The sequence below is a fragment of the Giraffa tippelskirchi genome, chromosome 4 (genome assembly GCF_054371585.1).
Source record: "Giraffa tippelskirchi isolate mGirTip1 chromosome 4, T2T-mGirTip1v1.2.pri, whole genome shotgun sequence".
NCBI classification, from domain to species: domain Eukaryota; kingdom Metazoa; phylum Chordata; class Mammalia; order Artiodactyla; family Giraffidae; genus Giraffa; species Giraffa tippelskirchi.
Window position 1 is genome coordinate 193,503,102 of NC_137278.1, and position 11,836 is coordinate 193,514,937.

The window sequence follows — 11,836 nt, forward strand, 5'->3', positions numbered from 1 at the left end:
TTTTTCTGACTTATCTGAATCCTGGCCCAAAGCAACACAATCAGATTTTTAAATTTAAAGCTAGAAAGTAAACAAAATAAAATTGAATTACAATATAGGCAGAAAGTCAGTGCAGAATATTTTTTATGAAGTCTCTGCTTTCTCCATCCCTGGCTTTACTGACATCTTTGAAGAGTAAGGTTACAATATTCTTTTTAGTCAACCAATCTTGAATTTCATACATTAAAAGATAAAATGTGATCTATTTTTAGGATTACTTGTAAAACCATTTGATCTGAACTGGACATAGGAGGATGGGAAACTTATGACCACTGCCTGTATCTGAGGTATCTTGTGTGGTGTCAACCAGACTTGAACATACATTAGTTTCTATGAGGTTATAAACCCAATGATAAAAATCTTATGTCTATTTTTGTTCTATTTTCTTATGTCTATTTATTCCCACTGCAAATATTGAACTTTTTTTCAGTTGAGCAGTGAAGAGCAAAAGGTCGATTCTGGTGGCTAACCCAACCATATTTATATGAATAGAATTTGTTTTTCCTTTGAAACAAAGTTGGGTGGGGGTAGTATCAAAAAACTTTAAGCCAATCTGTCACTATTTGGACATATAGATTTTATTATGTGATTTCTATCTTCAAGTGCCATTTTATATAGGAAGTCGTTTAAATCTACCTGTGATGAACAGATGTTATTTCCAGTGTTATTCCTTTTTCTAATTAGTTTCCTTATATTTGTATTTTCCGTTACTTCATACTCAAGTTTCATGAAACATTTCACTCTAGTATACTCAGTTATATTATTTATGATAGTGGCTTTTCCTAATTAATTTCTGGAGCAATGGACTATTACCTAAACAAACCAGATGAAACTTAAAGGCTTGTTGTATATAATTTAGTTAAGTAGGGGTGACTTTATTTCTGTATACCTATTAGAAAATATCCAGTTATAGATTCACATTTCCTCTGTGGTTTTTTTGCCAAATTTAGTTAGTTTCATACAACTGTAAGTAGCTGCCCCACCTGAGGCTATGTCTGGTCTTCTCATCAACTCTAGGAAGAAAGTGGAAGAGATAACTCTTCATTCACCTGCCAACATCTTTGTAAGCTCTTCTTCACACTTGGGATAAATAAATAATCCAAAAGGCTCTAGAATGTCAGATGCTTCAGACTATGAACAACCTCCAGGTATTTTTTCTTTTTAAATCTAAATGATCTATGCCATTTTAATGAAAATACAACTTTGGTTGTTTCTGTTTGTTATAACTGCTGGTTTTGATTATTCTAGGAGCATTATATTGTTAACGTTTCCCAGATTACCTGAAAGAGTGCTTTTAAATATATTTTTAAAAATAATTATCTTATTTCTGGACTCGATTCAAAGTGTAATCAACCAGCTTAAATACTTTTAGGAAAGCTGGATGGGCTGTTGAGTGGAAATGTGATTTGGGTATCTTTGAGTTTATTTCTATAATGTTTGTATTTCTAGGGATCTTTGGAAATAGTAATGGTTCTCAAATTCTAATCTCATTTGTTTTACAAAGTTGTAAAGTTATGATATATTTTCTGTGCTCAAAGCAAATACAGAGCAGACAGAGACCATCCCTATTGTGGACTTGGAACCATCTCTTGCCCTTCCTCCTCCTCCTCCTCCCGAGGATGAATGGGGCCCAATTCCTGAGCGCACCAATGTGGACGGTAAAGTAGATACACTAGAGTTTATTCATTTATGGTCTCTTTTGTTATCTTTAGGTACACCTTCCATTTTATGTTTCTCCAATTGTTACTATTTGGAAATTTTAAAATTTAGAAAAAATATAGAGATGGAAATGTTTAGAACATATATAGGAATAACACAAAAGTGTATTTTCTGACAGAGAGATTTGAAGTTTTCATATATGAAAGAGCATAGTTAACAATGGAAGAAGCCATGGTACAAATTTAGAATTGTTTTCTTACATGAAACAGAGAACTTGATCAAGGTTTAAGACTCAGAAAATTTGTAAAAAAGACAAATAAAGGTAAAACCCTGTTACATCATGCCTCTTTTTGATCATAATTAACCAACATCATTTAATAGAGGAGAGTTTCTCAACCTCAGCTCTAAGGACATTTTGGGCTAGATGACTCTTGGTTATGGGGCATTGGTTAGTGACTGTAGGATGTTTAGCATCTTTTGGACATCTATGCACTAGATGTCAGTACTACCTGACCCTCAATTATCACATCAAGAATGTCACCAAACATTTAATATTGTCCTCTGGGGGTTCAACATTCCTCTGATTGATAACCACCAGGTTATATTATACAGAATGTTAAATAAATAATTTGGATATTAGTTATGAAAATAACTATTCTTTTTTATGGCAGCTTTTCATTTTGTTTTGGGAGTACAATTCTTTGTTTTTGAAGTACAAAAATAGAAATATGTTTTTTTACACTAGAGTTTATATATTTGTTTTGGAGGGAAATAAACTTACCAACAAAAGACTATTAACAATGATCTCTGAAAGTTTAATTTCTAGAATGTGAGGATGAAGTATATATTTTTGTGAAATTGAATAAATTATAGATGCTGTTTCATCTAAAACCAAATATTGTCCCTTTAAAACAGTCACTAAGATTTACTGTAATTCTTTATGAGTGGGGCTTCCCAGGTGGTGCTAGTGGTAAAGAACCTGCTTGCCAATGCAGGAGATATAAGAGATTCAGATTCAATCCCTGGGTCAGGAAGATTCCTTGGAGGAGGGATGATAACCCACTCTGGTATTCTTCCCTGGAGAATCTCATGGACAGAGGAGCCTGATGGGCTACAGTCCACACAGTCTCAAAGAGTCCGACACGACTGAAGTGACTTAGCACACACACATCAAGGAAATATACTACAAGTCATCAAGTTTAAAACAAAGAGTTCTATCTTAATAATAGCACAGATTTAATATTGATAAACATTTCTCAATCTGATTGTATTAATGAGGGTAATGTAGTCTGAACTGAAAGTTTATGCCTAGTATTTAAGGACAATTTTAATAATACCTATATGTAAATTTTTTACCTGCATTGCAAGTCCCCAAAGACATGCTCAGGTTTAATGATTCACTAGGAGAACTCACAGGACCCTATAGAGTTATACTTGTTGCTGAGATTTATGACAATGGAAGAATAACAAACATAATCAGCAAAGGGAAAAGGTGCATGAAGTGAAGTGTGGGGGAGACCAGGCTCAACCTTCCTAGAGTCCTCTCCCAGTAGAGTCACACAGGTCACAGGAATTTCCCCAGCAATAATTCATGACAATGTGTCAAATGTTGACAACCAGGGAAACTCATTAGAAAATCAATGGTCAGAGTTTTTTAAGGTGTTAATCCCATAGGTAGCATCTGGCTGGCATGTAACAAAATTCTAGATTTCCTGAAGGAAAGCAAAAGCTACATTGTTTGTACAAACAGAGAAGACAAGGTGAGCCATTCCTGCCAATTAGTGGTTGTGGAAACTCTACTGAAATCTAGGTTTCCAGATCCCAGCCATGGCCAACCTTGTAAGCGGGCCTTTGAGGATAGAAATCAGGTCTGCTACGTTAATTCTTTTCTGTACATCCTCTGAAATACTTTTTTCTCTCTTATTCAGCCTGATAGTTTATAGTAATTCACCCATTTGGTATTATTTTTTATAAAATATACAGCACTTTAACAATAACATTGAAATAATGATATTAATCTTCCAAGTAACAGGAGCTTACTTTATCTCTGATTTTTCACTCACTCTGTTTCTTAGCTTCTCGTTTTTCCTTCTCTCTCTATGGAATAATTCCTGTGATCCTGGGAATCTTCAGCCTGCTGCTTTTGATGTTGTGTGGATTCTTTGGTTACCAGTGTAAGTCCAATTAATTGGGGAAAAAGAAATAATAGACTGGTTGTCAGATTGTCATGTTTCTTTAAATAATTTCCAGATAACAGTTTTTGGTAAACGTTTTATTGCCATACTGAATGGAGAAAAGGAAAAAGATGACATAAAACTATTACAACTTTTTACCTTATGAATGAATTTAACCTTGTGAGCTCTCAATAATCACATTTTTCCAAGGAGATTATATTATTGAAATTACTGCAAAAGATATTCATAGTAGTGATTGATTCTGTATTATTTTGAAAATTGCAACTTACTAAGATATCAAGCTCAATGAATTTTTAACTGTCTTTACTCTGAATATAAAAAGTAACTTCTTTTACAGTTTCTTCATACTGCCCATTTCTCTAGCATCCTAAATTAGATCAACAGAATATTTTAATTAGTATTAAAATTGTTTACAACTAGTTATTTAAGTATAGTGATTTCACATTGATAACATTAGTTTGAAATTCAGAATTTTAAAATTTGATTAGAAAGTGAAATTCTACACATTACATCAAGTCATGATGCCAAAAGATTTATTTGAGACTTGACTTTTGTTGTTGTCATCTGTTTTAATTCAGCTGAAGCATTGTTCTGTTAATATAAGCATATGTGCAATCTTACAAGGAATTAGGATGATATTTTAGATTTAGGAGTAGACTTTAAAAATAACAGTGGATAAATGAAAACATATTTAGCTAAATATTATATTTGTTAAAACATTTGTTGGGAACTTTATTAAGGATATACTATAAAAATTAAGCTTTACAATCTAATACTCCACCATTTCATAACTGAGCATGTGTTTTATACTTATCTGGAATTCTTGTTCTAGACTTTCAAAGTGTTCAGGAATCAGAGAGCAAGATGAAGAGCCTTAATCAACAGATTGCATCTTTCCAAAACAAAGAAGAAACATTTCTTCAGGTTCAAAATGTTCTTAACCAAAATAAAGGTAATTTTAGAGCTAGACCAAATTATCTTTACAGAATGCTAGATTGCTTTTCTTGTTGCAGCCATAAAATGGTTTGTTGCATGATAAAAAAAGGAGTTTATACAGCAGCATGGTGGTTTTGATGACTTCTTGTTTGTTTTTTTTTTAATTCTTCATTGATCTTCTGAAACTGCAGGAGTCTCACATTTACCAAATATATCCTCTTGTATTAGTTAACTTGTTCACTCAGTTAAGCATTCACATTTATTCAATGCACACCAGGTGCCAGCCACTTGGCTGGTAATCAATGATAAATACAGTATGAACCCTGCCCTTGGGAAGCTCAGAGAAAACATATAAACCAAACATAAACAAAAGTTTCAAAGTGTACAGCAGAGGTATGTGCAAGATGTTCAGGGAGCATGAAAATGGAAGAACACAAATATCTGTAAATCAATAACATTTTCACAGTTTCTAAGTGCTTCCTAAGGAAGGGGTGTTTATAAATAATCATAAGGCTTCTCTTATGCTAATTAAATTATAATATAAAAATAGTCTAAATAAGTATTTTACAAAGGCCTTGCATTAAAATGTTAGCTTTTTCCTTTGAGATATTGAACCTATATCGAATAGTTAAATGAACAATCTGAGAGTTCATTAGTGATTCATCATGTTAAAAGCCTGGTTTCTTTTTTTTATTGAAATATGATTAACACATGACTTTGTGTAATTTTGAGCTGTACAACCTCTGGTTTTGAAACATTTGTATATCACAATATGGTTCCTATAAAAGCCTTAGCTTATGCTTTTATTATGACACATAGTTATCATTTCATTTTTTGTGTTGGCAATAATTGAGATCTATTCCTTAAGCAACTTTGAGCTTGTAATACAGTACTGCTGACTATAATCACTAAATTGTGCATTTTAAAAGGCTGATTTCTAATCACCTGATTACTTCAGGCAGAGATGAAGCTAATTAAGTAGGGAAGGGAACTGGACTAAAACCATATGTACACTGTGCCTCTTGACCATTGTTATTATTATGACTCTTGAAACAGTACAAAATCAGATGAAATGTGTGGTCTTCTCTAATGTTCAGTCTCGTTGTCTTATATAGAAATCCTTGAGAGGCTCCAAAACCAGAACGAGTGTATCACTGAGGCTCTACAAGAACTAAATGTAAAAGGAGGTAATTTGGAAGTGAGACAATTTTGAGTTGACAATAATTTTTAATAACCACCTCATTCTTTTAAGCAGGGGAATGTGAAGACATAAGGCTTTGTTTGGGAGGTTCTGTGGGCTCTGAGTTATATTTTCTTTCCTAGGAGAAGGGTGTGGATCTCCTCTGAGTCACTGGGTACAACACAGAGACCACTGCTACTTCCAGACCGTGGAAACAGTTTCTTGGTCGAAGTGTTCAGACCTTTGTGTCTCTTTGAATGCTACATTTTTAAAGACAGAAAGGAGTAGATTGATGGTGAGATTGTGTTTCATTCTTCTGGGATATAAATGTGTAGTAGCCTCCAGCGGAAGGAAGGGCTCACCTGCAGCTCTGAAATCAGGGTAAAGGGCGCTCTCCTGCTGCATTTCTGCTCATCTTTCCCTTCAGCGCTCCGCCTTCCTTTCCTAACATACACGCATGCATTCATTGCAGAAACATTGCATTTGCCGTTCCCTCTTCCCTGGTGGCTCAGAAGGTAAAGAATCTGCCTGCAGTGCAAGAGACCTAGGTTCAGTCCCTGGGTTGGGAAGATCCCCTGGAGAAGGGAATGGCAACCCACTCCAGTATTCTTGTCTGGAGAATTCCATGGACAGAGGAACCTGGTAGGTTACAGTCCTTGGGGTCGCAAAGAGTCTGACACAACTGAGCAACTAACACTTTCACTTCACTGCGTGTAATATTCTTCTCTCTGATACAACCATGGTGAACTACTTCATCTCCTTCAACTGTTTTATACGCTTGTCACCTTCTTAATGAGATCTTCCCTGACACCCCTACTTAAAATTGCAACCTGTGTATCAGTGCACATCCCACCCCTCGACCACTCCACTTCGCTTGTAGGCATTCTTACCCTGTTTTAATTTTTATAGCACTTGTCACCTTCTTATATATCATATCATTTATATGTATGTTGCTAACTTCTATCTGGCCCACAACCCCCAAGAGCAGGGGTTTTTCTCATTTTTGTTCAATGATAAATCTCAAGCTCTAACAACAGGCACAGAGTTGAATAAATGGTCAAATAATAAAGTGATTCATATATTGGTGTGGTGTCCTCTTCAATAGAAATTTTTCTGTTATATCATCACTTACTATCTGGCTCAGAATAAAATAATATTAACCTGGTAAAATTATTAAAACACAAGCCAAAAATTGTGAAGTAACTATATCAAAAGGAGACAGGAGGTGAGAAAATAGAGCATGAGACTAAAAATTCTGGCTTCATAAAATAGGAAGTCGTAGGACAAATAGGAACAGTTAATTGCCTCTGGAGAAAGGCATTTAGTGAAGGAGAAATGACTATATATATATATATATAAATATATATTTAGCATCACTTGACTTCTAAAACCAAGTGCATGTATTTGTGCAATAAATTTTAGAATATGTGTGTGTTTAAAAAAATAGATGAATTAAAATACAGTTAACACTGTGCCCTTTCTTTTTTACAACTTAAATATTTCTAAAATACAATGCAGAAATAAAAACCCTTTTCATTACTGGGACTAAGCTAAAAAACAAAAAAAATGACTAGCTTTCTTTTTTTTCTTCTTTGTGTTTAATTCCTGGCTTGAGAAAATGCACAGACACTGAAAAACTCAAATATTTTTCCAATGTTTCATTTATCAGTGGGCATATATATACTGCATTTTTTTTATGATTCTTTAGACACACGTTTTTTAGATTCTTTTTTTATGATTCTTTAGACACAGGACAGGGAAGCGTGGCATTCTGCAGTCAATGGGGTTTCAAAGAGTCGGACACAACTGAGTGACTGAACTGAACTGAGACACAAGTTATGTAATTTTATGTCTCATGGACTTTTAGTGTTAATAGCTTTGTGCATTCTGTTTCCATGCAGTGTATTCTGAAGTTACTTGCAGTAAACCACACTTGGCTTGGCCTGTCTTATAAGGAAGAGGACAATGAATGGAAGTGGGAGAATGGTTCTCTTCCTTCTTCTGGCCTGTAAGTTTCTACTACACAATCCAATGCCTTACTCCTTTTCCAATGTCTGGCCTAAAGAGTTTTGAGGAAATAGAGATTATTAGGGACCAAAGTTAGTCCTCTTTACTTCTTGCTTTTGTTATTTCAAATTATATTGTCAGCAATTTTGTAAATCATTAAGTCATTTAGATATTTTATAATTAGTGTAAGTATATCCTTATTGATAGATGACCTGAATGATTACAATTTCAGATAAGAAATATAATTATGGGAAAGAATATCATACGTATGAATCTGAGTACCTCTCTGGTATTTTTATTGGGAACAAGTATAGAATTGTCATTTCTCATCCAAATAATTTGGGCCTTGTTTTTGGTTTTAAAAGCATATTGTTCAGTTGTTATTCAGAAACATTGCATTAGACAACTATGTGAGGAAAAAATATTTCAAGCTTTTTCATCACCATGTGCCAATCTTAGAGAATAAGATTGATGATCTTGATAGCCAATTATTTTCACTTTGTTCCATTAGGTTATATTATTCTGATGTTTAGTAAGGCTGTTTTTCTTCTAACTTATAATATCAATACTTTTGACAGTTTTATCCTATTTATCTTTTTATTTCTTTTAAGATTTCTTGTATATTGTTTGTAACTTCTCTTGCAGGCACAGCTTTCCAGTGTTTTCCTTTAATAATTTGTTCTTTAAGTTTATTTGCTTTTATCACATGAACAGATGGTTAACGTTTAAATAAAATGAGATTTTTTATTCATTTGAAATTTATCTTAACATATGAAGGCGTGAAGGAGAAAGCTGAGGCATGCACAAATGTAGATGTAATTATATCTGTCTCTCTATGTGTATTTCAACTAGGCAATCAATTGTCAGAGCACTGCTTAAATGATTCTTTTTTTATCACTGGTTTTAGAATCATCCATCATATACTAAAATTTAATATTTAAATAATTTTAGTCATTATATATGTCCCTTAAATATTTCACAGTTTTTATGAATATTTTGTGTGTAAACATATGTGAATATTTTCCTGAAATTGCTGCAATAATGCATCAAATTTTTAATCTATTTTAATTTTTATGATTGATCATTTTAATTATTGAAATTTTGTGAGTTGAAAGGTTCCCTCTACTTCAAACCTTGTACAATGTTTGGACCATAGAATATTCAATAGATATGTTGAATTAATAAATGAAATAATGTATGAACTATTTTGGCAATTTAATTTTCCCAAAACAGTTCAGAATTTCTTTCTCATTCTTTTGGTATTTTCAAAAGAAATGTACTATGCCTTTAGCAATTCAGTAAATAAGCTTTGCCTTTTTTTCAGATAGTACTAAATAACCAGTTTTATTCTAGAGTGGATGAAAAGTCATTTTATTGACATTGAACTAAACTATTCTTTATAATCTAGATCTTTAGTAAAGGATTAAATTCAACCAGAATGTTTGGTAGCATCTACTCACTAGCATTTCTACCGGTGGTGATTTTATAAATTGAAGATGAATGTATCAGAGCAGAAGCAACTGTGCCAGGATAGTACATATACAGTTGATCCTTGACGATGTAGAGCAGGGGTAGGGGGTTAGGGACACCAACTCCTCCATGTAGAAGAAAATCTGCTTAGAAGTTTTAATTGGCCCTTCTTTAAAACTACATGTTAAACTAGCCGTGGATCCTGTAATACTGTAGTATTTACTATTGAAAAAAATCTTCATATAATAAAACTGAGTAGTTGAAATCCACGTTGTTCAAGGATTCGTACACACATACATGCACATGCTCTCTTATACACACACAAATATACATATATGTGTATATATATATATATATATATATATATATTCTAAATTTTGTTAGTAATTCTGGCTAGCTTTTACAGCTAACGTATTTACAAGTAAAATATTCCCATTCCAGCTGCAACTGTACATGCATGTGCTTTCTTTTTTTAAATTAATTAATTTATTTTAATTGGAGGCTAATTACTTTACAATATTGTAGTTGTGCTGTTCTCTACTTAAACTTAATTCTGTATCGCAGATCACATGTACTGTCTTTCCTGCTATTGCCATAATTTTCCCAATTGGACCAGTCTCTTCTTCGCTATACAGGTGTACTTTTCCCCACATATAAAATATTGGGTTGGCCAAAAGTTTGTTCAGATTTTTCCATAAGCTGTTACAGGAAAAAATGAATGAACATTTGGACAATAAAGTAAAAGTGAAAGTCACTCAGTCATGTCGGACTCTTTGCGACCCCATGGACTGTCCATGGAATTCTCCAGGCCACAATACTGGAGTGGGTAGCCTTTCCCATCTCCAGAGAATCTTCCCAACCCAGGGATCGAATCCAGGTCTCCCGCATTACAGGCTGATTCTTTACCAGCTGAGCCACAAGGGAAGCCCAAGAACATTGGAGTGGGTGTCCTATCCCTTCTACAGGGGATCTTTCCCACCCAGAAACTGAACCCCGGTCTTCTGCATTGCAGGTGGATTCTTTACCAACTGAGCTATCAGGGAAGCCAATACTTAAAAATAATTACCACATTTTGTGAAACTTACTTATCATATGCCTATCTCTTTTTGTATATACCAACGTATGAGTTCTTTGAAAAGAGGGAGAGTGAGTCCCTTTACTCCCCTGAGTTCCCAACAGTGCCAGGTATAATAAATTTCACCCGTCATGTTCTAAAGTAATGTTACTTTATTTGAACACAGTGAGTGGCCGGTGACTTGTGTTTTCTAAATTTCTCAGGCGTCTACCAAAGCCAAGTAAGGATTTCCCGGGGAGCTGTGTGTTTGCAGATGTGCACGCTGTCGGCATAGATAACTGCACCGTGTCTTCCTCGTGCCTGTGTGAGAAGCCTGTCTGTGCTTAAAACTCAGAAGAAGAAGGTTAAAAGAAAACTGATGAGGTTTGCACATCTCAGTAACATTCCAGATTCACAAACTGCCTGCCGTTATTCTAGTCACTTCACGTTATTCATAACTCTTTTTCTTTTTTTTTTGGCAGAAACTGATAAATGACTTCATGAGAGAAGAATCCAGAGTCTAGAGTTAAAGGAAAAATATCAGAGTGACACAGAAAGCTTAGATGCTCAGAAGCTTTTGATTTTTTGAGAATTATACAAATGAATTAGTAAACGTATCATTTGTCATAAATACTTAGTCTTTAGGAGTCTTTTTTATATTTAAAAATCTACTTATTTATTTTGAATTATGACCTATGAAAATAAGCCTGTAGAACAAATATGGTGGGGAATATAAGTGATAAATGATTTACAACATAGCATACAAAAATGTAAAAAATACAAAGAAATATGAATAATAATAATAAAAGGCAGAAAATTTTCAAACATTAATTAGAACAAATTGCTAAAATTATCTGTTTCTCAAAACCGATTGCAAAAGTCTTCCTAGCAGATTTTCAATATATCAGTTTCACTTAACATCTTTAATTTCTTGCTTCTCATCTTAGTGGAAAAGTTAAACTTCCTGCCATAGGCTGTTTTTAAATAGAACCTGGGTCAGTTCTCCCCTAAACCCACAGTTTCAAGTTGCTACGCCATTAATTCCTCCATTGCCTACATGCAACCACTTCCACTTAAAGAGCATTACTTTCAACCCATAAATATACCCATACATCTCTATCTATTTGTTATATTCATGTCTTCTAATCACTCCTTCTATAGGTTTCTTTTCATAGTAACTGTACTTGAGCAAAACTTCTACACTGATTATGTACTTTCTCACTTCTCAATCATCTTAGAATGTCATTATTCATCTTCTCTTTTCTCCTCTTTGTTGGTACTGCTTTTGTTTGACAC

The 11,836-nt window shown here is 33.9% G+C and overlaps 1 protein-coding gene across 2 annotated transcripts; it reads left to right on the top strand.

Annotated features, from left to right (window-relative positions):
• The first annotated feature begins 1,036 nt into the window (after positions 1-1,036).
• On the top strand, positions 1,037-11,171 carry LOC145544503 (killer cell lectin-like receptor 6). 2 transcript variants are annotated; one of them, XM_081587422.1, is made up of 10 exons: positions 1,037-1,187; positions 1,578-1,697; positions 3,774-3,872; positions 4,726-4,845; positions 5,945-6,016; positions 6,153-6,304; positions 7,911-8,017; positions 10,728-10,733; positions 10,765-10,924; positions 11,023-11,171. In XM_081587422.1, exons 1-9 carry the CDS (start codon positions 1,154-1,156, stop codon positions 10,886-10,888), a joined length of 834 nt encoding a protein of 277 aa, XP_081443548.1. In that variant the 5' UTR covers positions 1,037-1,153; the 3' UTR covers positions 10,889-10,924; positions 11,023-11,171. The 2 variants fall into 2 exon arrangements, with proteins under 2 accessions (XP_081443548.1, XP_081443547.1); XM_081587421.1 differs by lacking the exon at positions 10,728-10,733.
• Positions 11,172-11,836: the final 665 nt, after the last annotated feature.

Excerpts from the sequence above, each read along its gene's own strand:
- LOC145544503 (XM_081587422.1), top strand. The coding sequence starts at position 1,154 with ATGTCAGATGCTTCAGACTATGAACAACCTCCAG. Across the intron at positions 6,017-6,152 it reads AGAACTAAATGTAAAAGGAG|GAGAAGGGTGTGGATCTCCT; the intron begins GTAATTTGGAAG and ends TTTCTTTCCTAG. Across the intron at positions 6,305-7,910 it reads CAGAAAGGAGTAGATTGATG|TGTATTCTGAAGTTACTTGC; the intron begins GTGAGATTGTGT and ends GTTTCCATGCAG.